The sequence below is a fragment of the Protopterus annectens genome, chromosome 3.part0, assembly GCF_019279795.1.
Source record: "Protopterus annectens isolate FY-2018-M chromosome 3.part0, PAN1.0, whole genome shotgun sequence".
NCBI lineage: Eukaryota > Metazoa > Chordata > Ceratodontiformes > Protopteridae > Protopterus > Protopterus annectens.
This window is the reverse complement of record NC_056731.1, coordinates 878,959,200-878,984,505: the sequence shown is the minus strand read 5'-3', so window position 1 is coordinate 878,984,505 and position 25,306 is coordinate 878,959,200. Positions and strand designations below refer to the sequence as shown.

Here is a 25,306-nt window from a genome sequence, read left to right as displayed (position 1 = left end):
GCACAATAGACTCCTTTTTAACCTATTAACTTAAATACTTCATCTTATCATGTCACCATAAATGTGAGTATTGCTGAACAAATCCATGTGCAGGTGCATAGTTACCACTATAGCCTTTATTTTAAGTTGATTTATTTTATACCTTGAAAATACTTGAAACTGTCTCATAGTGTTCCACAGTAACAAAATGTCCATTCCTGAATCTGTCAAGTACAAAATAATATCTGCAAATAAAGCTTACTTGGTTATCACATCAGTTATATTTCTGAATCTGCGAGTCCCTTATTTTCTTTGCCAATTGCTCTAAATATCATGCAAATAACAAAGGGAAAAGAGAATGTTCCTACCTCCTCTGTTTAAACACAGCTTGTCAGAGAGGAATGTACTACATTAAATCTTTCTTCTACCCCTTCACTTACCCTCCTAATTAACCCTCTTATTCCATCAGGGAACACATTTTCCTGCTCATTAAATCCCAGCTGACTCTTAAAAGCTTGCATTGCATTATCTCAAGGCCCACAAACAGTAGTTGTGTTTTTTTGCATTCTGCTTACTGATCATCATTCTTCTATTAATTTTGTCAAATGTTTGCCTCCCCTCCTCAAAACCACATTGAGCTGTATCTCTCAATTTTGGTAACACCTTTGCCATTCTTTTAGCTAGTATAGACATAAACACTTTATAATCACAGTTTAAAATTAAATTGGGTCTGTATGAAGCTGGTTCTGATGGATCTTTACCTACTTTTTTTTTTAATACAGCCACCTTAGTTTTCCTCTACTGTGCTGGTACTCCCCTACCCCCTTTTAAAATGTTAAACAAAGGCTTCTAGATCTGTATCACTTTCTTCCCTTAATCTCAATGCAATCTCCCACCCCAGTAGACTAAGTTCATGTTATTAACTTTAACTCACTACTTTCCAGGCTTTCTTACTTTTTTATACTGTAAACAAAGCCTAGATATCTTACAACTAGCATATACATAAGTCACCGGTAAGACTCCCAATAGCTCACATTTTTATCCTTGACTTCACAGTATCCAGAACTGCTTTACAGTATAATATGCAATTTACATCATGAAAGTTTTGTACACATATTAGTAAGAACAAAAAACTGTTTTACTTTAGTCCCTTCAGTTTCCTAAATATTAGTGATATAAAGTGGGATATGTGCTTTACAGTTCACCTTCTAATTTAACACAGTCAGTAAAAGTCTAGCCTTTCTCAGTCATTTCTTCTTGTAATACCACACTTCACATCTGTTCCTGTATTGAATGGGACTGATGTTTTATAATCTCCAATGTTTTCACTAATTTCACAGTGTTGCCGGTATTCTTCCTGTCCCTCTCCCTTTCCCAGCATCAGGGTATGGTTCTAGTCCAAGGTACTTTTGATTCTCATAATCAACCCTTCTGTTTTTTTTTCATCAGCTCAAGCACTTTCCTATGGCATAGTGACAAAGGTTTCATTGACAAAGTCTCTTTATGGGCTTTGTTATTGTCAGAAGAATGAAAAGCAGACTCCCCTTCTGCTTGCTCGCTCACCCTTTGCTGGCTAAATGTTATTTCCTCCTTAGACACTTCTGCATCTAGAAATGTCTATGATTTTCCTGGAAAAAATATTCTAATAAAAGGTGGACACAACAGTTTGAACCTCACACCCACCTCTCAACATTCTCTGATTGCTGGTATAAACTTAAATCTGCCTTGTTTACAGTAAACAATTCTTTTTCACAAACTGTCTGCTTTCCCCAGTTTTTAATAATTTTCCTTTCTACTAGTTTTGTCAGGATCAATTCTTTCTGCTAGTATGATTGCATCTTTACTATTATAGTTCTTGGTTGCTTTCTCGTGGCCAGATTTTTTTGCATTTCAATGTTTTTCTGCAGTTTTATCATTTCATCTGAATAACTATTTAAAACTTCTATTTTTTTTAGACTTTTGTTTGACTGACCTCATAGTTTCTCTTGTTTTTAATCACCTCTGAGTACATTTGTTTTGATTTCCTCTAACAGAGTCTCCTAAATGAAACTTGAACTTGAACTGCTTGTTGCTGAACAGCTGCATGTTTCTTTTCAGCCATTTTTTTTCTTCTTCTTTTCTGGGTTATTTTCTGTTAGGTTCTACAAATTTCTTCTTTACTGGTATTCAAGCAAGGCAAATGCTAGCCAGTATTTGAATTTCACCCATATTTTTTACATTTTACTGGCATTGTTCTGAATTTCAATTTTCGCACTGGGAGAGCTCTAATCAATCTGTTGATCAGTGTGTAGTCATCTTGGAAGTCCTCAACCACATTTTGTTAATCTTGTGTTGTGCCTGTCATATGTCAAGACATCCTTATGACTTGGATCACAGCTGCTGCATATACTACCAGATCTTTTACATAAATCTGGTAATTCAGTTCCTTTTTTCCCCATAGACATGGAGCAGAAGACATTTCATTCTGTTTACCGTGGCTATCCATTACAGTTGCAAGGTTTTGGAGAGGGAGTGTGAACCCAGGTGGATTGACAAACTCTGCATTTTGCATTAGGCAGAGAGGCTTCTTATGGTGACCAAGCAGACACCAGATAAGGAGAGTACCAACTTGTCTGTTGCCTGAAGGCCAATAGACCATTGACTAGTCTTGTAAAACAGCATTCCCCCTGGTTAGCCTTGCATACTTTCAGCAACCATTAAAGTTTGGACTGCCATTACAAGTCCAAGAAAAGAGCAACACTGGAAGAGCAGTAATTAAGGGCATCAAAACCCTAAATCTCCTATTCTGTCTTTATGGCTGAAATTAATGCTTTGGGGGTAGTTTTAGATGGGTCTTTCATGACTAGAGATCTTGTGGTAGTCCGAAGAAATTCTACTTGACAGTGAAGGTATACCAAAAGAAAACAAATGTAGTCATTACAAGCTTGGACAGTATGGGCATATCCTATCTCATTGGCGCCAGAATTTCCATCAAACATTGCATGTTTTGAAGAGAAATACCTTACTATCAAAACTGTAATGAATGTAAGAATACCAAAGAAATGCATCCTGCCAAGTAGAGCTCTCCTACATGAAAGCATGTACAGCTTTTATGGATAGATTTTTGGGTCCAGGGTTGGATTATAGAGTCGTCAGACCCCATGACATTGGGCTATGGTAAAAGACATCTTCAAATTGATAGAATACTGTCTTTGGCATGAAATTTGATACATAATTTGTGACTCTAAACAAATGTTCCTCTTTCTGATGCATGAATACTTACCATGTTGGTTGATCTTTCAGTAGGCCCACTGCAGTGAGTTCATTATTCCATTCTTCCATCTCTCTTGTATCTGACCATTCCAACTGTCTCCTGAACAACAGCAACATGTATCAGTTTTTCGGGTTTGTAACCTGCATCCTTACAGTTTGTTTTCCTGCTTGTCAAAGTCCATTCAAGCAAATGCCAGGAATTGTCCCGTAACCCCTATACAAGTATGCCATCTGTAAACCAAAAGGAGCATGTCCACATCAAAATGAGGACTTGAGAATTTTAGAAAAATACATGTAATAGCATTGTAAACTGTATCCATGAGTTCCACCAGCTGCAAAGATTATGCTTATTGTCAACTGATGAAGTGAGTAGTGTCATATGTGTTATGTCCAAAAGATGTGGCAGTAAGAGAATCTCTAAAAAGAAGTGTGCTGGCTTTGTTTAATCAAAGTGCAGGATGTCTGACAGAAAAGTCCTAAACATCTTCAAGTATGTTGAGAGAATGATAGGATTCTAAATTTACAGAGTAAGCAGTTACCATTTGCTACTATCAGGAGTCCATACGCCATGTAAAGATAGATCAGCATGTAATTTGCAATTATGTAGATAATATCACCTTACTTTCATCATCAGCAGACTGTTGCAATGAAACTAACCACTAAACACTTTTTATACTCTCTGTAATCCATTATCCGTTCAGTTTACACTCTACTAGAAATGCTGCTGAAATACAGATTAAAAAACAATTTCTGTTTCCCTTTAATGACTTTAGCATTTTGTTTCTGTAAATGTTTGTCCAGTGTTGTTTTAAGTAACCTATTAAATTTGCATATTGTAAGTAAGGCACCATGTCATAACTGTCCATATGTTTTTTGTTCTCATTGGTTGTTTTTTATTGTATGACATCAAAGACTGCACATGAAAGATTGTGATGCTGTACTAAATACTGTTATTCTTTGTTTTGAAATGATAGAATTGAGCTGAGCCAAAAGAAACTGCATACACAAGAACTGCTTTCTCAACTGGAAATAGCCAATGACAAAGTAGCAGAGGTAAGGTTATTACTCCCCTGAAAGTCATTTCTTACTACAGCAGTGGCAGTTTAATTATTGTAGAAATGTAGAGATTTGGTTTAAATAGGTTTATAAGTTCATATTTTCTTACTAGGAATGCAATTCAGGAGACCATGAAGGAGCTTGCCCAAAGTCTCTGTTGCGTCAACGCACTATCTGGTTAAGTGACTTGCTTAAGGTCGCACAACAGCCAAATGAAGTTTGAGGGGAATCAAACCCTGTACCACAGAAAGAAACTTGTTAACAGCTCACAGAGTTAATCCTGTGTGCTAATCTGCAGCTTTCTAACTTTTCTGGAGTAAAGTTACAAACAGATGTGGATCTCCCAGGAGTTATCTAACAGATGCTTTCAGCAAAATTGTTTCATTTTGGATTTAGTGGAATTCCCTGCAGAGCTCTGCGTGAAGGAAGGGACTTGCTTATTTCTTATAGTCTTATAAATAAGAGCAGCTGTTTGCTGCATATTGAACTAAGTCTTCTCTTAAGGACTAGAAAAATTTCATAGCTGGTAGAGTATATATACGTAGCAAGGCTTTGGTTCTGCTGGTTTCACCACAGTATCCTGCTGCTGATGAATTAGACTCTATGTGGCAGTCCCATCACTGCTGTCACTGCATCTGAGTATCCATGGAATTATCCATGCTAATACTGGAGTTAAAGGCTGTTTTAAAAGGGAGGTGACAACTAAGATAGAGGACCAACCCAGCAACAGCCTTTTAATAGTAAGAGATTAAGGTTAGATAGTGTTGTATCATCCTCATCTCAGTTGTTTTTCTTGTAGACAGGCATACCTCTCAACTTCTGTCATCAAGAATTCTGTAAGAAAGCCAAAAATACTAGTGGGAAGAAAGATCAAAATTATAGAGAATTTTGAAAAGCTGAAAGACACAAACAAACTGTAATTAATTGTAAAAGTTAGTAGAGCAACTGTACAGTAATTAGTATAAAACTATGTTATTAATAATTGACAGTAATCCTCAGCAGTTTACCAGAAAAATCAAACATTTTATGAGGGACAGGATAAAAATGAGGCAAATTCAGGGACTTTCTGCAAAATCAGGATAATTTTAGATGTATGTAAATAGGTAGCAGACTAATCCTATCGATATGTTTTTTCTTATCACTGGCTTCAGTGTTTTCTGACTTCAGTGATTCTACCTTCAAAACCAAGGTGTCAGTGTATTTTTCTGGTATAGGCCTACAAATGCTAAAAAGCTTTCAGATCTTTTATGATTTTACAGATTTCAGTGTGACACATCTTTTCTCTCATAAGGGTGCTGCTGTTCATATGATACTGAATTCACCACTGTAGAACAACATTTGCCTGATGTTTTACTTGATTATGTTCCACATGACTGTTGTATAAATTATTTTCTACATAATACCTTACTTCTACAGTTAATGCTAAATGTGGCTTTTTTGAAACTAGCCATCAGCCTGTTGTGTCTTATCTTTTATCTGTGATGACAAAACTTTTTTTTGGCTTTTAGCTTAGTCTTTCTCAGACATTTATGCCAGAGAGAATGTAATACACCAGGCCTCCTAATCTCACTGGATCAGGGCTGCTTCAGAGAAAGTGGAAAAATAGTCATCTTTTTGGGTAGATGTGTGAACTCGTCTAGATCCTACTCATTGCATTAATCAGGTTTCCTCTATGTGCACCTTCTCTGTAGTCAACTTCTGAATTAATAGATGGCAATAGGTGCATTATTTGGGCTCTTTCGAAGGCTTCAGAGCACCCAGTTATAGTTACTGTGAAATTCCTGTCTGTTGCTGTCCAAAATGCAGACCCAAGAAGTTTCAAGGATTTTATCCCTTTGTGTCATGCTTCTCTTGACCACATGGTGTCAAGATGAGGGTACTGCAACCTTAATGAACAGTGTCACTTCTACTACTACACCATGCTCTCCTTCTGCAGCTTTTAGGATTCCAATCTTCTCTGCTTTGAGAGTTTAGATCCACTGTGTTGTAACTGCATATTGTTTTATGCTGTTTACAGTGCAACTTCACCTTAATTGTCCAGTGGGTGATGTATCTTTAATGACAGTTTCAAGATCATTGGTATGAGTGATACCACATTGAGTTTCATGTCTGCTTTTAATGCCTGGCCTGAATCCAGTGCTACAAAGTGCACATTTTGATAGCAGTATTTGATCCTTGGTGGTATCTCCACAGCTTATACAAATACTTACCCAAAGGCAAGGGAATGTATGGAACAAGAGATCTGGCTTTGGAAAAGCTGCCTTCTCTGGCTAGCTTTTGGAAGTGGCTCTTCTTATATCCCAAAGTCTGACACATTTCTGAATTTTTTTCATCTTTTCTGTGCCCCTTGCAAGTGCATGTTGTGGTACATGACTAGGAGGCACACCCAACCTATTTGTCACTTGCAGTTTGAACCTCTGTCATGACATTCCAGTCTTCAGTGGCTAAAATGCTGAATCCTTCAAAGAGTTCCTGCAGTTACCAACTCATGAGCCAAGACCCATGTCAATAGTGTCTGTACTGTTTGGACAAAAAGCACAATATGAAGAATTGCCATAATTTCCAACATTTCAAGTTAGACACAAAGAGAAGGGAAAAGTTCAATGCCTACTTCAGCTGTATTATAATGGTAGCAGTGGAGGGTGGTCATTGCAGAAACCGGCATTAGTCTTCCTTGTCTAATCCCAGGTCAGTACTAGAACAACATGAAACGTAGAGGAGCTGGAGACCATCATCAGTCACATCATCTTATCATCCTTTTGCTAAGTCAATTCATGAGACAACTTTGGGCCTGTTGAGTCATGAGCTCCTTCTCATATATAAAGAGAGTAAAACTTGCACCAGTCATATACCTGCAAAGAGGAGTGGGAGAGTTCCATTCCCCTGCAGTCGCCTTGGGGGGTGACTATACTGCCTCTGTGAAATTGGGGCTTTTAGAGCATCTCCACACCTAGCCTTATTACCTTCAACAATGCCTGGTATCCCCAACATAGGAATGGCAGTTGTACTTCAGACCAGTGAGTTTTCCTGGCAATCCTTCCCTGAGTTTTCCAGGATGTCAGTCATGGTAGTTGAGACATCCATTGATCTTGCAGTGTACAGTTTGGACACACAGGGCTGGCCTGCATGTTAGATTGTGTCACTTGTTTGATGTCTTAATGAATCATATCCTCATATATGTAGCTGATGGGCTAATGCAAGTTTATGGTCTCTTATAATCTGTTGCTACTTCTGGTGAGCACTTAGCTGGAAGTTGGGGCCCCATTGCCTGCTGTCTGGCATTTTTGGTCTGATCTCTAGCATCAATGACAAAGGGTGGGTTTGGCGTAATGCTTAAGGTTGGCACTTCGTAGACACAAGGTGCAGGATTTGATTCTAACCTCAGGTTATTTTTCTAGGCTTAAAATGGACCTTCAGGGCAGTTATCCTAGTACTCGCCTCTGGACCATTGTGTCAGGCGAGAATGAGCATCCCTGTCTGATGATGGTATCCCTTTTCCTTAATACCCTGAGAAGGGAACTCAAAGGATCACCTTGTGTTATGTCTGACACAGACAACAATAACAACAACATCATTCTGACCAGTGCACAATTTAGTTTTATTTAATGGTAGCCAGTGCACTTTGTTTTAGGACTAAAAGTTAATGTATTTTGAAAGTATACAAGCTGTTTTTCACATCTGGAAGCGGACTAGAGATAAGAAAAGAACAGACTACAATCAGTGTAAGTGGGAAATACAGGCTGTAACATGTAGTTTAGCATGGGTAACCTTCATTTTAGATTAGGTAATGCCTATGGGTGCAGCTATTGATTTGGGGCAAGTGCACCTATCTTAAGGGTTGAATTTCATTTGTTGAAAATGTACATAGTTGTGCATTTTGTTGTAAATTAATAGGAGATGGTGGGATTATGAACATGTATTTACTTTTTTGTTTGATGGTTTTCATTAAAGCAGAGAGTCTTGAAATGTGGATTGGTTCAAATAGAGGCAAGGGGAAATGACTGTATAAAAGATCAGCCTGCCAAACAGTATGTACATGTACACAAAAGTTAGAAATACACATTCAAAAGAACTGCCATGTATAATAGGTGGGAGCAATGGTTTCTGTTATAATGACTACTCTCTCCATATTACCTTGGAATGTAAATGGCCTTACAGATATAGAAGGAAAGGAAAGAATATTGAATTGTATCAAACAAATATAAGTTGCAACTTCCAAAATGACTGCACACTGATCAATAGCTTAACTTCGGCTCTCCCAGTGTGGAAACAGAAACTGGGAAACTGCAGCAAGATGTTATCAACTTGAGTAAAATTCAGTTACTGTCTACTAAGTATACTGTCTGTATGCCTGCAAAGAAGAAACTTTGAGAGCCTGAAAGAAAATCAACTAGAAAACGTGAAGAGAAAACACTGAATGGGAAGAATCATGCAGCTGTTCAATAAAAAGTAGTTCAAGCTCCAGCTTTGCTGCAAGACATGGCTTCCAGTAATCTAGAGGAAAAAATAAGTCAAATGTGCTTAGAGATGATTAAAATAAATGAAACACTGAATAAATATATCAACTCAGATAACAAAAGGCTGAAAAAAATGGAAAAAGCTTTCAGCAGATATTCAGATGAGCTGATAAAACTGTAAAACCAAAAGTCAAAATGAAGAAAAGACTGGCTGAGTATAAGACTGTTCAAGAAGAGATGTTTCAAAAATTGGTTGAATTAGAGGACAGAACACATAGGAAAAGTCTGAGATTTTTGCTGTACCAGAGAAACTAGAAGAAACAGACTATATTAATGTTATGAAGGCACAAAGAAGCAACTGAACTGGAATTCCACAGAAGGAACTGTTAATTGATAAGGCACATCATGTGTACCCTCCAAATCAGGCCAAGAGAAAGCAGCCAAGACCTTTATTAGTAAAGATGCAAACCTACTAGCAGAAATAGTTGATCCTGACAAAACTGTGGCAAAAGGGCAAAGTATTAAAAGTTGGAGAGAGCAGAGTGTTTGTGGAAAATGATTACTGGTAATACACCAAGCAGAAGAGAAAACATTTATACCAGTAATCAAGGAATGTCAAGAGCAGGTGTGAGATTCAAGCTACTGTATCCACCTGTCTTCAGAATACCTTTTCCTGCAGGATCAAATACATTTTTCATGCAGAACAGGGTAAGGAGGAAAAGCATGAGTTTGTCCAATAAAAATGAGCCACCAAGCAGCAGGAGACTCTGCTTCTCATTCTTTTGATAGTAAAGCTCACAGAGAGAGTTGCCAGCGAAAACGTTTCCATTGTTCCAAATGAAAATACTTGAGCGACAAAGAAAAGCACAGGAATTGACTAGAAGAATTGGGGGTATTGTGGAACTGAACAGGAATCTGGAGTTGGGAAATGGAGGTGAACAGGAAGAAGACCAGTAACACAGAAATTAGTGAATAAATGTGAGACTGTGAAGCATCAATCGCATTTGGGAAATATGGCTGTGCAAGTATAAGTGGAAAGAGTGGACTTTTGTTGGTTAAACTTGGGAGGAACTGAAATGCATTTCCCTCACTTCATGTCATTAATGTTTAGAAGGATTCTGAGGGAAGGAGAGGAGGAATGAAAAAGGTAACGAAGTAAAACTATTTATTTTAACAATATTTCTGTGAAAATTTTCACAATATAATTCAAAGAAATCACTCTACCAACATCTCTCCTCTCATTGGCTATGCCCTTGCACCATCCCCAATTCCTCAGTCACCTGATTACTAGAGAGACTCATCTCTCAGATACCCACACTCTTCTTCACTCTCCCTATTGTGCACTCACCCTTAATCACAGCACAGTGTGCCTCACCCTGCCTCACATGGTGTTTAAAAATTGTGCAAGTGTAGATTATCATTATCTGTCTGATCTATTGAATACCTGCCAAGCACCCGAGTCTTCCACAAAATGCCTATGTTACTGTGTCACTTCTAACTCCTATGTTATTCTATTGTATATTGTTAAATGCTGTTATTGCTCTTGTATATTGTTAAATGCTGTTGTTAACTCTCTAAATAATCTCTTAATTATGTACATTGATTTTTTTGGGGGAGGGGGGGGGCTTTTCTCCCTGGGCCTCCACTGAAAATTGGCTCATTTCAGCCCAGTGGATGTTCCTGGTTAACAAAAGCAAATAAATAAATACATCTTTTATAGTAAAGTATTTTAGTTGTTTTGTATGTGATAAAATTATTCTAGTAAATGGATGCCTTTTTTCCCCTTCCTCTTCTCTTTCTTCTTTTTTGGTGTTAAGAAATGTAAGCAGTACAATGCAAAAGAAAAAGAAAGGAAAAGCTAGACAAAAGCACATTTAAGTCCATAGGCTGTAATTAATCTTAGGATCTTGAGGAGGTAGATGGGGTGTAAAAGTACACAGATCATAATATGTAGAGCTGATACATTTTTTATTCCTTTTTGCATAGGTGAATGTCTGGATTAAGACCCTTGGCTTAATCTAATAACACATTTAGTGGAAACATGTAAATATGAAAATATTGAATGTAATGAAAAGTCTTCCTTTATAAATAAATATTTCATTTTGTTTTTCAGGCTGCAACTAAAGTATACATTTTCTTTTTTTCTCTTACTTTTCCTTGGAGGCAAGCTGATAATACACCAGTAATAGACAGAGATAACTGGTTTCTTTGTGGTTAAAGGTTAATGATTTCTGAAAGTATACAAGTAGTTTTCACATCTCTGGGAGAGGGAATAAAGATAATTAAAAAAAAGAACAGACACCAATTAGTGTAAGTAGAAGCACAGACAATAACATGCATCTTAACATGGATAACCTCAATTTCAGGTCAACAAGGACCTGAGTTAGCAGCTGTCTGTTTGGCACAAATGTTCCTATTAGGAGGGTTAAACTTCACTATTTGAAGAGATACATAGTTATGTGTGTTTCTGTTAACTTAATAGGATATGACTGTGTTCTGAGGCTGTGTTTGTTTTTTGAGGGTTTTTATTAAAACAAACAAAAAGTCTTGTAAAATGTGAAGTTGGTTCCAGTGTTGATGGTAAGATAAAAACTGTATACATGATTAACCTGCCAAACATTAGTGGGTGCATGTATCACAAAAGCTGGAATTTGACAGTTAAAAAAAGCTACCATATATAATAGGTTGAAATAATGATTTCTTACCATAATGATGTCACTTTCCACATTACCTTGTGTCAGTGGTCTCACAGGTGTAGACAAAAATGAAAGAATATTCAATTATATTAAGAAATGCGGAGTGCAAATAGCAGTGCTGCAGGGGACACATTTGGAAAGATCTGAGCATGTGAAATTGATAAATGATTTCAGGATGGATATTTTGCAGAATATCTGGGACAAAGGAAATGATGAGTACTTATATTAATTGCTAGAGGAGTTCACGTAGTGATAGACGAGGGAAAAAAAGATAATAATGGCAGTTTTGTAGTAGTAAGGGACTACTGACAAAAGATGAGGATTATACTAGAATTTGATCTGCAACAATGAGGATATATTTGGGGGGAGCTTAGAATGGAAAATATAACAAAAGAGGGTAGATTTCTGAAGAAATTTATGAAAAATGTGAATTCAGTAGCAGGAACTCAGAGAAAATTTACATATTATTCCCCAAGGTACAATAACTGGGCTAAGGTTGATAAAAATTATATTTCATAGCAACATGTCCATTTAATTGAGAACTGTGACGCACATCCAGTAACAAATTCAGATAATGAGCCAATAATTACTAAGATAAAAAGGCATGGTAATCAGGTCAAGGTGAGAGACTAGTGCTTCCCCCCCTACCTGCTAAAAAGAGAGTAATTTAAAGAATGGGTAGTGGAAATTATCTGGGAGTTATAAGGGAAGATATGAAGTACTCCAGAAGTTATAGCTAGTGAGTGGGATACAATAAAAGTGGAGTTTAAAAATAGGGTAGAAACAAAAGAAAAATAGATCTTGCTAAGAAGTAATAAGAATTATTTAGAGGGGCTGACAAAGGTTAAAGTATTGCAAAATAAGAATCTCACAGAACAAAAAGAGGTGCAATTGCAGAGTGCTAAAGAGAAAATAAGGGAGTACCTGGATAATATGCATGTGTTTAGAAAGATTGTTAAAGAAGTATTTTTGATGATCACTCCAGAGCACAAAAACGTTTGGCACAGTGACTTAGCCAACATAAAGTAGAAAGGGTTGTTGCCAAACATGGGAGCCTATAACCAAAAAAATATGTAAAACAACCACATATCCTGTAGAAGTATTAGAGATATTTTGGAGCATTTTTGAAGATCTGTATAAAAGATAGAAGTGGGGAAATCAAGAAAAAGTACAAATTGAAATGTTTATGGAACATTTAAAAATGCCAGGTTTAGAGGTAGATGCGGTTTAACAACTAACAGATGTTCTTCTATTCACATGCTGCAGTATTCTGTACAGCTGGGTCTTCTCCTCTTGATAACTGAATGTCCAGCCAGTGTACAAAGGTTTGCAGTCACTGCATGGTGCGCGGGACATCTGATGTGGCTGACAGAGTGTGCGCCATAAACGTGATGCCTGCGCGCAACAGCCTTCAGAACTTCTCTGCCACCTGTCGAACGTCAGGTGGTGTTGCCTTCCCAGCCATTGGATTCTCAAAAGCTCAGATAAGTACCCCATTGGGGAACCTTTTTTCAGTCATCATTCATTCAATTAGTGCTTTTTCATGTCATCCAGAAAGGGCAAGTGTAAGTGCAGCCATCATATTCCATACAAGGACGCCCACGAACTCTCTTTTCTGTTTAGGAAAGTCGCATGACTGCAAGGCCTGCCCTATTTTTCAGGCCTTTGTCCCTAAGACCTTACATAGCAGACTTCACGCACTTAATCTGTACCTAGAGAACCAATGTCTGAAACAGTTGGTGGTGGGTATAGAGGGACCTTCCAACTTGCCTGCCGGACCGCCAAGGATAAAGGCCAAGACCTCAAGGCCTGCTACTGTCACTGCACCTCCACCATCCGGTGCTCATCCTGTGGCTGATGTCAACCTGAATGATCACTCAGGCTTCAATGCCTTGGATATAGCGGTACCGGATTGGATACCACAGAACCCTGTGCAGAAGGCACGTCCACAGAGGCTCTGCGGACATTGGATTCTGATGCCAAGGGAGAACCAAGGCCCTCGGCAGACCAGCAGGATCCCTCCACCCCTTCCCAGTCATTGGGTCCTAGGCCTTCTCCTGTTCAAATTCCCGCTAAACCTTCATTTAAAAAGAAGGAAAAGAGAAAGCAAACCTCTCCAGCCAGGGAAGCCAACCAAATTGGCAGGCTTTCTCACAAAGCCTCTTTAATGCATTCATGGCCTTGCGGGCTACTGCTCAAGGATCTCCCACTATCCCTCCTCCAGTTCTGAGTCCTAGGCCTCAGGGTACAGATCTCTATCAGGTGGAAGAGGAGTACACTGATTTTTCCTCAGAAAAATCCCTTTCTTGCATCTCTCAACTCCCTTCCCCGCTTGGATATGCCTCTCCAGAGGAAGAATCTGCAGAAGCTGATTCCCCTGCAGAAGATATCACCTTTGGGAAGCCATAGCCAAGATGAGAGAGCATTTCAAATGGGATTCCTCAGAAATTACTAAGGTGCAAAATTGGTACTCTGTGTTGATCCAAATGGATTTACCAGCCCTCACTACTGTCCCACCTATCCTTCCAGCCTTTCTCGATGCTTTCTGTGCAGCATCCTTGAATCCAGATTCCCAGCCTCCTGCTCCCCGTAGACATAATAGGTTTTACAAAGTTCCGGAGACAGAAAAATTCCTGGTAAATGCCCAGCTGCAGACCCAGCCACCATCTTAGTTTCTACTGACAAGGCTTCTAAGTTACTGCCCTCTACCACTCTCCTCCCTGCTGACGACAGCAAGGCAGTGGAGCATTTGGGCAAAAAGATGTACACTTCTGCTACTCTAGCTTTTAGAGCAATCATCTACCAGACACGTATCTAAATATGCCTTAGCCCTTTTGGAAAAAATCTCCAAACAGCATTCTGATCCCTCTGACTCCCCAGCCAAATCTCGATTGTCCTCCATTGTTTCCCTGACCTCTCAGGTGACCAGACACTCCAGCAGGTGTAGCTATTATGCTGCTGAGTCCCCAGCTAGCTTGGCAGCATTGGCTTCTACCCTCAGAAGGTATTCCTGGCTATGCCTCCAACCTTTACCAGATGATTTCATGGCTAAATTAGTAGCTGCACCTTTGGACAATTCATCGCTGTTTGGAGCCAAGGTTACAGACTTGTTTAAGTCCTTGCAACAAAAAGGTAAAGAGATGCAAGACTTAAAACATTTGTTTGTATTCCCAATTCCCAGATTTCAAAGGAATTATCCATCCAAACCCAGTTTATCAGGAAGCACTCCTGTCCTATTCCCTCTTCTAGACCAAGAAAAGCTCCCGGGAAGCAATCCACTCCTGTCAGGACTGCTCCATCTTCTAGCCAAAGGAGACCCTTTCCAGACAGGGCAGGTAGTGCGTGACTACTTGCCAAGCTTGGATCCACCGCCCCTGCCTTCATCCCTCTCTCCTTATGTCCCTCTCACTGTCAGCAAGTGTGGACATTCATCACTTCAGAGAAGTGGGGACTGTCAACAATAGAACACGGGTACTTCATGACCTGGCTTTCTCCCCCAAAGAGAAAGGGTATTCCCCAGCCCCAAAAAAAAAAACAGCTTCACCTCCTTCAGTCCGTGGTAGACAACCTTTTGGCCCAAGGCACCATCCAGCCCAAGGCTCTTTCTAGTACCAAGGAAAGATGGCCCCTGTAGACCAATTCTAGATCTCTCATACCTAAATCTGTTTCTGCACATACCCACATTTAGGATGCTTACGCTGCCAACCCTCTCCCCTCTTATTCTCCATCAAGGGTTCATGGCTACCTTGGACATCAAGGATGCCTACCTCCACATCCCTGTAAAACCAAGCTTCAGGAGTTTCCTCTAGTTCTCAGTGGCCTCCTCTCACTATCAGTTCTTGGCCTTACCCTTTGGTTTGTCCATAGCACCCAGTGCCTTCACAAAATTCAAGTCACCAGTGGTGCCTTCTGCAGGACTCTAGGGATCCAAATCTTCCCTTATCTAGACAACCTCCTCATCCAGGCAGACTGCAGACAGAGCCCCTCCTGCTCCAATTGCAGAAAACCATTGCCCTCATGCAGTCTCTAGGGTTTCAGATAAATTACCCCAAATCCCATCTGGACCCTACCCATGACAGCCTTCCTTCCCCCACAGAAGGGAGAAAGCCTGACACAATACCTACTTTCAGTACTTCAAACCAAGGAAATAACTGCAAGGCAGTACCTCAGGCTCCTGGGCTACATGGCTTCCACTATACCTATGCTGCCTTTAGCAAGACTTCACATGAGGAAACTGCAGTGGTACCTCATGTCTGTTTGGACCCAACACTCCCACCCCTTGGAATTCAAGGTGCCCTTATGGCCATGCCTCAAACAGGAGATCCATTAGTGGCTGGCCCAGGTGAAGCTCAACCCAGGCCTTCCACTCCCATTCCCCCACCTCCAACACAGGTTATGTGCACAGACATCTTAGACCTAGGTTGGGGAGCTACACAGGGGTCCCCAATGTTACAAAGAGTTTGGCCAGAACCACACAGGAAAGAGCACATCAATATAAGGGAAATAAGAGCAATACTTCTGGCCTTGAAAGCTTTTCAACCCAGGCTCCAGCAGGGACCCCTAAAGCTTTTTACAGATAATACCACAATACTGTGGTATCTCAACAAGCAGGGGGAAACCAGATCTTTCTTACTTTGCAGAATAGCTCTGCTTGTGTGGGAACTGGCTACCAGTCAGAGAGTTGCTCTTCAGGCAGTTTACTTCCCTTCTCTACAGAACTCCCAGGCAGATTCTCTTAGTAGGCACATGACAATGTACCACGAATGGATGCTACACAGGGATGTCTTCCTGGACCTTGTCCACCAGTGGGGTACACCTCAAATAGACCTGTTACCATGAACAGGCAACTTTCCTCCTTCTGCACCAGACTACCAGAACCTCTGGCGATGGCAACAGATGCCTTTTCAAACTCTTGGAAGGGGATGTTTCTCTATGCCTTCCCCCCTTCCCTCTTGTTTAGAAAGTCTTGCTGAAGATCCAGCAGGACAAACCAAAAATCTTGCTGGTGACTCCCTATTGGCCAAGACCGTACTGCTCCCCCCCCCTCCAATTAGCCAAGGACAATCACCACAAGTTACCTCTGAGTGGACCTACTCACACAGGACAAGGGAACCCAAATTCATCCAGAGTGGCAATCTCTTCACCTCACATTGTGGGTGATAGGATTTTGATCCCTTTCATGCACTTGTACAATGAGGACATGCTCACTGTCCTGCAGGAGGCCAGGAAACCTAATACCAGGAGATCTTATGTATCCAAGTGGAAAAGATTCTCAATATGGTGTCTTAGAAGGCAGTTGGACCCATTGCAAAGCAAAGTCCCCCTAGTGCTGTCCTACCTGTGCGAACGTTTACAGACAGGGTTAGTATACTCCTCCATCAAAGCCCATTTGTCTGCCATTTCTGCCTGCCTGCCTCTGGACCCCCCTTAGCTTCCAGACTACCTGCAAAACTGTTCCTTAAGGGGGAACTCCATCTCAGACCACCAAGGAAACCCACCCACCCCCTCCATTGGATCTGAACTATGTCTTAGAGAAGCTCACACTTCCTCCGTTTGTGCCTGCATCCAAAGCCCCCCTAAAACACTGCACATGGAAGACTGGTCTGCTGATGGCCTTGACCTCGCTGCTGCTGACCAGAACTGCAAGCCCTCATGGCTATCCCCCCTTCCTCATCTTCCACAGAGATAGGGTAACCCTCAGAACTGACCCTTCCTTCATGCCCAAGGTGCTCAATGACATTTCCACCTGCCCACTTTCTTCCCCAACCCACAAGGAGATGGTGAGAGAGTACTTCATTCCCTTGATGTGCACAGACAGCTCATGTTCTATCTACATAAAACCAAGAACATCAGACAGGCTGACCAATTGTTTGTCTCTTTCCACCCCAGGGCCCTGGGGAAAGCAGTCACTAAGCAAACCATTTCAGCCTGGATTTCCAGGGCTAATTCTTTTTGTTGCACACACCATGGTAAGCAGTTGTGAGGCAGTGTGAAGGCCCACTCCACTAGGGCAGTGGCCTCATCTGGAGCCTTTTTCAAAGGCCTAGATAAATTCACCATTCTTGAGGCAGCCACCTGGTCTTCTGTGCACACCTTCATAAAACATTACAAAATAGACCAGATTTCCAGGTCCGGGGCTGGATTTGCCAGGGCTATTCTCCATGGTTTCCTGGAAAATTCCTCTAGGCCACCACCCCCTTCCTTTTAGTGAGCTTTGGCACTCACCCAACTGTACAGAATACTGCAACATGTGAATAGAAAGACATAGGAAGGTTGTGTAAAATCTTACCATAACAATAGATGTCCTTCTCTTCCATGTTGCAGTATTCCTTCCCTTTCATCTTCCCCTCCTGACATCAGGTATTCCCATTCAGGAATGGCAAAGGACTTACACTACCTTCTCTAGGACTGGTTCTGACTGGGGCATTCAGTTCTGAAGGCTGGTGCACGCAGACATCACGCTCTGCCAGCCACATAAGACATCCCATGCACTATGCAGTGAATGCAAACTTTTGTATACTGGTCGGACGTTCAGATAGCAAGAAGAGAAGACCCAACTGTACAGAATACTGCAACATGGAAGAGAAGGGCATCTATGGTTATGGTAAGATTTTACACAACTTTCCTTCATAATAGGAGGTGACTAGATGAAAATGATGTATAACTGACAGGAAAGTCTCCAGGAACAGATGGTATTCCAGTGAAAGTTAGGAGGGAAGAAAGTGATAAAGATTTGGAAAATTTTGTTTAACGGTATTTTAAAAGGAGGGGAGGCAACAACAACCTGGAAAAAAGCTGTGGTGGCTGTAATACCTAAAGTTGGTGAAGTCCCATCTGATCCAGCCTCATATAGGCCCATCTCAACCCTAAACCATGATTATAAAGTGTTCATGTTTGTAATGGCTAAAAGAATGGCAACGATGATGCCAGAATTGATGGATGTTGACCAATGTAGTTTTGTGGAGGGGAGGCAAACATTTGACAACATTAATAGAACAATATGATTCCATGGGAAGTTGAATGTAAGAAAATACTGCTGTTATTGATGAGTCTAGATGTAGAGAAAGCATTTGACAAAGTAAGCTGGCATTTTATAAGTAGGGCAATAGAAGCATATGCACTTCCTGATACAATATTTGTTTGTCTTTCGGTTTTTCCCGGTAAGGGGTCACCACAGCGGAACTCCGGTCCGCTAATGATTGGCGGTAGATTTTTACGAAACGCCGAGGTGCCAGCTCGGCGCCCACCCTTCAACAAAGGCACGTCCAATTACGCATGCATGTCTTTCGAACGCTACCCAACCGCGGGGAGGACATGCAGACTCCACACAGAAGGCACTCCCAAAGCCAAGCCGAGTATCGAACGGGAGAACCTCTTGCTGTGAGGTAACAACGCTACCACCGTACATTCAACAAAGGCATGCCCATTTACGCACGCATGTCTTTCAAACGCTACCCAACCGTGGGGAGGACATGCAGACTCCACACAGAAGGCACTCCCAAAGCCAAGCTGAGTATCGAACGGGAGAACCTCTTGCTGTGAGGTAACAACGCTACCGCCGTACCACCGTGGCATTCAAGGTTAATTTTAAAGGATATATGAGGGATCAGAGGCAAAAATCAAAGTGTGAGGTTTCCTCTCTAAGTTGTGTCTGAACAGAGGAACCAGGCAGAGGGTATCCTCTTTCTCCTTTATTTGAGTTATATTTAGAACCATGGGCAAAGAAAATGAGGGAGTCAGAAATTCAAGGATATAATTGGTATGGTATTGAAGAAAAGTTGGCATTTTATGCAGATGATATTTGGTACCTGATGGAATCAAAAAAGGACATCTTAGTGTTGTGAAATATTTTGAGACAGTTCTGGGATTTTTAGTGATATACAATTAATGAAGATAAAACAAAGGCTATAGTTATTACCTCTGTTTCCCACACATGAATTGGTCCAGCAATCCCCATATGTATGGGGACATGATAAAATGAAGTATTTAGGAGAATGTATTAAAATTTATTTTCGTAGGGCAGCTAAAGAAAAGATGATACCAAAAACGAGAAACTGGGAGCTCTTGCCTATGGATATGGATAGCAAGATACAAACAATCAAATTGTCTTTAGTGCCTTTAGTTTTATATATAGATCTGGTATACTTTATCAACCAGATGAGAAGTTGTTGACAATAATTCATGTAGAGTTGAAGGAATTTATCTGAGAAGGGAAGAGAGCTGGGGTCAAGTGGAATAAGTTGAGCCTTCCAACAGAACAGGTGCTGTAGGATTACTTGGTTTGTAGGGATATTTTAGAGCTACATAGTTAAGGTCTGTATGCACAATGCAAGCAGAAAGTTCTAATTAAAAGTGGAAACAGATGATGAAACGGTGGGGAAATTCAAGAAATAAGGAAAGAGTGAGATTTTGGATGCAGGTCCGTAAGGAGAATCACAGCAGTCATACAAAATATTTTTGTAAAACAGCAGAAAGTATTCTACGAACTAAGCCAACATGAGAATGGACAAAGGAGGTTTTGCTGATAGGGATGACTGAAACTAGGGGTACACAGAATAGACAAGGGGGGCTAGAATTTATTGGAGAAAACTGGCAAAGGAACCAAGGTATTGGAAATAAATATCTAGAGAGGGAAATGTAATAGAATGGGAAGAGGCCAGGAAGACATTTAGACTGCAGGCTCGAGACTGCCTTCCTTATCAGGGATTGATATCAGAGTATAAGTAAAGAGAAAGGGATAAGAGGAATAGGGAATCCTAAGTGAAAGACCTGCTGTGGTAGAATTTGTAGGTAAGTCTAGAACAGAAACTGTTGTTAAAAAGGGATAATTAGTAGTGCATATAAAATATTGCACAATAACTATAAGAATCTATTAGACATTTTAAAAGATTGGGAAGAGAGATTGGATAAGCATTTTACAAGGTAACAGTATGAAGTCATATGTATGCAACAGAGTTCAGAAGGTTTAGAATTTTTGCATGGAAGTATTTGCATATGTATTTTTACATCCAAAGCAGACTCCCAAAGAATTGTTCTTCAGGTAGATGGCAAATGTTGGAGGTGTGATGGGGAAGAAAGAGATAACTGGGTTCATATGTTTTGGGAGTGCAATGAGTTGGCAGATTTCAAAACTTCCCTGTAAAGCAGTCTGCCAGAAATATTGGGTGAGTAAATGAATGTAACTAAGGAAATAATTTTGTGAACTGGCAGATCTGCATTCCCTGGACATAGTAAGGCCTTGCTAAGTTTAATTTGGTGGCTGTCAAAAAGCTATTAATAGAAATGGAAATCAAAGTCTAAACTAACCTTACCTGAAGTAGTAATAAAAAAACAGGAAATGGGATCTTTATAAAAAAATAGGAGTAAATTATATAGAAAAAAAATGGAAATTGTGAGAACAACACATGCAGAAATATGTTTTGGAGGCAGAATGAGGTTTAAGAGAAGGCAGGAATTGAACAATTTATGTGATGTTGTTTTGATTATGTGTATAGAACACTATATGTAATGTATAATGTTTGTAAATGTGAACTTGTTATTATGGTTTGATTACTTTTATGTAAATGTAAGTTTGCCTATGTTGCAAGTGATAATTCAATAGAGATGTTTAAAAAACATTGTAACAGTAAAAATGGCCCTAGACTCCATATCTGCACAATCATGCACTCTTTTCAAAGCATGTTTAGATACCTGAAAAACAGTGAAAGCTGAAGTGGAAGAAGAAAACATTCTCTTACCTGTGAAGGGTTGGTATTGAGGGTCTGCCTGTTGCCAGCACTAGATGCAGCTAAAATGGCAGCTGGATCAGATGTAAGGTGAGAGAAAAGATGCACATTAGCCTGCAGTACCTTGCATAGCTTGTCTGCTTTTTTACGGGCTGACAGCTGGGTATTAGAATGACTACAGGTAGCATTCATCACATCCTTCAGGGCTGGCAGTATAGTAGGGATGGAAGATGAATGAGGTGTATCCTTTTGTAACATACAGTATCTCCTCAGTTTGTTCCCATAAATATACCCCATTCTGATCTTCCTGTGGAGGTATTTCTTTTAGTCAGACCATTGCCAGGATGAAACTTTTCCTCGCTGTCAGGGAAATGGGCTTGGAATCTGCAGGAGGAGAATACCTATCTGTGTCAAAATCAGAATCATCAGATCCTGTTTCCTCAGGAATAACTTTACAGGGAGTGCTCACCTGTAAAGGCTTCGGCAAACCAGGATTGATTGCCTTCAGTAACTGTGTACCCAAGGTAACAAACTTGTCTTTTTTTAACAGTAATACCTTCATTGAAAGAGCAATGGCAATGTTTAATTGTTTGTTTTTTTTTCTTAATAGGCATTCCAGCAGAAGGAGGAACATCTGCCTGGTCAAATATTCTCTTGCCCCAACTGCCCTGAGAAGAATCTCCCAGATTGTCTCCCAAACCCAAAGAAGATGGTGTTCTCATACCCATATCTGATACTGGAACAGCCAAAGAAGACTTGGCTGACCCTTGGAAGCCAGAGAGGTGAGTGGTCTGAAGAACATCCAATGGCCATTGCAGGTTCATCTACTATCAGCTGAGGGGTAGACTGAGTTTGCGACAATGGCAGACTTCTTAGTGATTTTTTTTCCCTTTAAGGTACTGCGGGATAAGTGCCAGCCAGACCAGAATGAGTATCCATACTGTAACTGCAGAACAAGCACCAAATGCAGTAAGAGTAGCTGGAGCGATTCAGTCAGATGATGAGTTGTCAGAGTGTTCAAAAGCAGCACACTTACACTCATAACACTTAGCCCAGTCCCTTAACTTATAAAAAGTAAAAGTAGAACTGAATTCCCCGGTCAGTACTGTTGAAACTCTTGTGCACGCACACTAACAGAATCAAAATGACAGGTAGGTTGTCACAAAGTGAGCATAAGCATTATACTGACACACAAATTCCTACCTGTTCTTCCATAAACTCTTCTGTCCCACAAAATTCAAAGTCTACACAAGTAGTACACAATTTTTCTCAGTATTAGGCCCTAACACCTTAATAAGTACTTTAAGCTAAAAATAGCAGTCCCTGACAGGAAACGTTCGCTATTTTGAAAAATGAATGGCTTTCCTAAAGAGAAAATACCTCTTAAATCTTGGGGTTTTTTTAAACTCATTAATACCTATGTAATGAGGAATGTCGCACCTGTAGCAGCCTGCATATATTTTGCATTCCAGAATATTTTCTGAAAATAATTAAATTAAAAGGCATAAGATAAACAAATGTAAATATTTTATAAGCAATAAAAGCTATTAAAACTGTTCTAATAGCAATGTTATCAAAAAAAGTATTCTTTACAGTGACAATAGTCAGTGCATTCATAGTCTTTCCATAAATACTATATTATACTGCACACAAACCCAAAATTATATTTTCCTAAACTTTCATAAATTGTCATATTTTGGAAACTGTACAAACTAGACATATATTGTTAGAGCATCTTTTGTTAAATCAGATGTAAGCTGTCACGACAAGAAATTCCTCTATTAGTGCATGTTTGTTGAGATATTTAAAGAAACATGAAAACATATGCTTAACAGTGCATATCTCTTAAGATGTGCAACTTACAGTGCAAATTTCAAAGACCACTACATCTAAGGTTAATGGTATTTCCTGAAAAACATATAAGGTTGATTAGGAGGATATATGAGGGATCGTGGCGAAATTTAAAGTGGGTGGGGTCTTCTCTAATAATTTCTGCTTGAGCAGAGGAACCAGGCAGGGGTGTCCTCTTCCCCTTTATTATTTGCATTATATTTAGAAGCATTGGCAAAGAAAATAAGGGACCCAGAAATTCAAGGATATAATTGGCATGGTAATCAAGAAAAACTGGCTTTATTTGCAGACAATATTATTTTATACCTGACAAAACCAGAAAGAGACATTACAGTGTTGAACATTTTGAGACAATTTCAGATCTTTTTGGGATACAAAATTAATGAAGCTAAAACAAAAGCAATAGCGATAAATTATGTACCCCCCACATGAATTGGCTCAGGAATATCCATATTTATGGGAACATGGTAAAATGAGTTGTTAAGGAGTATGGATTAAAAATGAATTTACTGTGGCAGCTAAGGATCTGTGGGAAGAGAATAAATAAAAAAAATAAAAAAAACTGAGAAAATGAAAGCATTGTTATATGGATATGGATAATAAGATATAAGCAGTTAGTGTTTCAATCCCTTTAGTCTTATACACAGGCCAGGCATATTTTTATCAGCCAGAGGAGAAGTTGTGGATAGCAATTAATAAAGAGCTGAAGGACTTCTTCTGAGGGGGAAAGATGGCAAGAGTCAAATGGGATAAGCTGATTGTTCCAGTAGAACAGGGCGGATTGAGTTTACCTAGTTTGAAAGGGTATTTCAGACCTGCACAATTAAGACTCCTATTCATAGCGCAAGCAGAAAATGATATTCCAAAGTGGAAAGGGATGATGGTGAAACAGGGGGAGTCTCAAGAAACAAGGAGAGACTGGGATTTTGAATGCAGGCCTTTAATGAGAATAACAATAATCATACAGAATATTTTATCCATAAAGTAGCAGAAAATATTCTAAGAACTAAGCCAACACTGAATTGGAGAAAGAAGATTCAGGTAATAGGGATGACTGCAATTAGAAATGTAGGTAGTAGGCAAGAGGGGGCTGGAATTTACTAGAGAAAACTGGCAAAGGAACCAAGGTATTGGGAGAAAATAACTAGAGAGGGAAAGATGATAGAATGGGAAGACACCAAGAATTTATTTGGACTGCAGGTTAAAGATTGCCTTCCCTGGTAGGGATTGATATCAGAGTATAGGCAACCAGAAAAATGGGGGGGGGGGTTCTAAATGAAAGACCAGCATTGGTAGAGTTTTTAGTAGAATCTAGAACAGAAGCTGACATTAAAAAGGAGTAATTAGTAGAGCATATAAAATATTGCATGATAACTATAAGAATCAATCAGAGGAGGTTAGAAAGGATTGAGAAGAGAGACTGAGTAAGCAATTCATGAAGAAACAATGGGAGGATATATGTATGTCTCCCAAATATGCATCAAAATCTAGAAGATTTAAGATTTTTCCCTGAAAATGTTTGCATAGATATTTCTATATCCCAAGTAGACTCCAGAGAATTTTTCCCCAGGCAGACAGCAAATGTTGGAGGTGTGATGGTGAAGAAAGAGGTAATTAGGAACATATTTTCTGGTAGTGAGGTGAATTGGCAGACTTTAAGGGTTTCCCTGTGAGATGCACTGTCAGAGATGCTGGTGGGCAGATTGGTCTGACAAGGGAGATGATTTTTCTGAGCTATGATACAGAATCTGAATTGCCTAGTCATGGCGAGGCCTTGCTGAGTCTAATAATGGTGGCTGCCAAAAAAGCAATTACTAGAAAATGGAAATCAAAATCTAAACCAACTATACTAGAAGTAGTGAATATAGTAACAGAGATAAATCAACTGGAATTGAGATCTTTAGAAAAAGGTAGGACCAACTACATAGGAAAAAAAAATGATAATTGTGGGAATAATACATACATGGGAAGAATGAGGTTTAAAAGCTGGCAGGAGTTGTAAGTAATGTTTTACTGAAAAAGATTGGGTAGATTATAAGTGCTGCATAATGTTTGCATCTGGGAGTGTGTCAGTATGGTTTGCGATGTAAAATGCTTGTAACTAGGATTGTGTTGGTATAGTTTGTTTTCATTTGTATAAATATATGATTGCCTATGTAGTAAGTGATATTTTAATAAAGATGTCAAAAAAGGCAGGAACGGAATAAATTAATTTATGTAATGTTGCTTAGGTTATATGATATATAGTAATATTGTTGTTCTTCCTCTTTTGGTTTTTCCGGGTTAGGGG

The 25,306-nt window shown here is 39.7% G+C and overlaps 1 protein-coding gene across 1 annotated transcript in view; it reads left to right on the top strand.

The window, feature by feature from the left end:
* SCLT1 (sodium channel and clathrin linker 1) overlaps window positions 1-25,306 on the top strand; it is a 780,532-nt gene that overhangs the window by 568,543 nt on the left and 186,683 nt on the right. Inside the window, exon 13 of the mRNA XM_044065718.1 lies at window positions 4,206-4,284. Within this exon, the coding sequence (XP_043921653.1) occupies window positions 4,206-4,284 (79 nt within the window). The remainder of the gene's footprint in view (window positions 1-4,205; window positions 4,285-25,306) is intronic.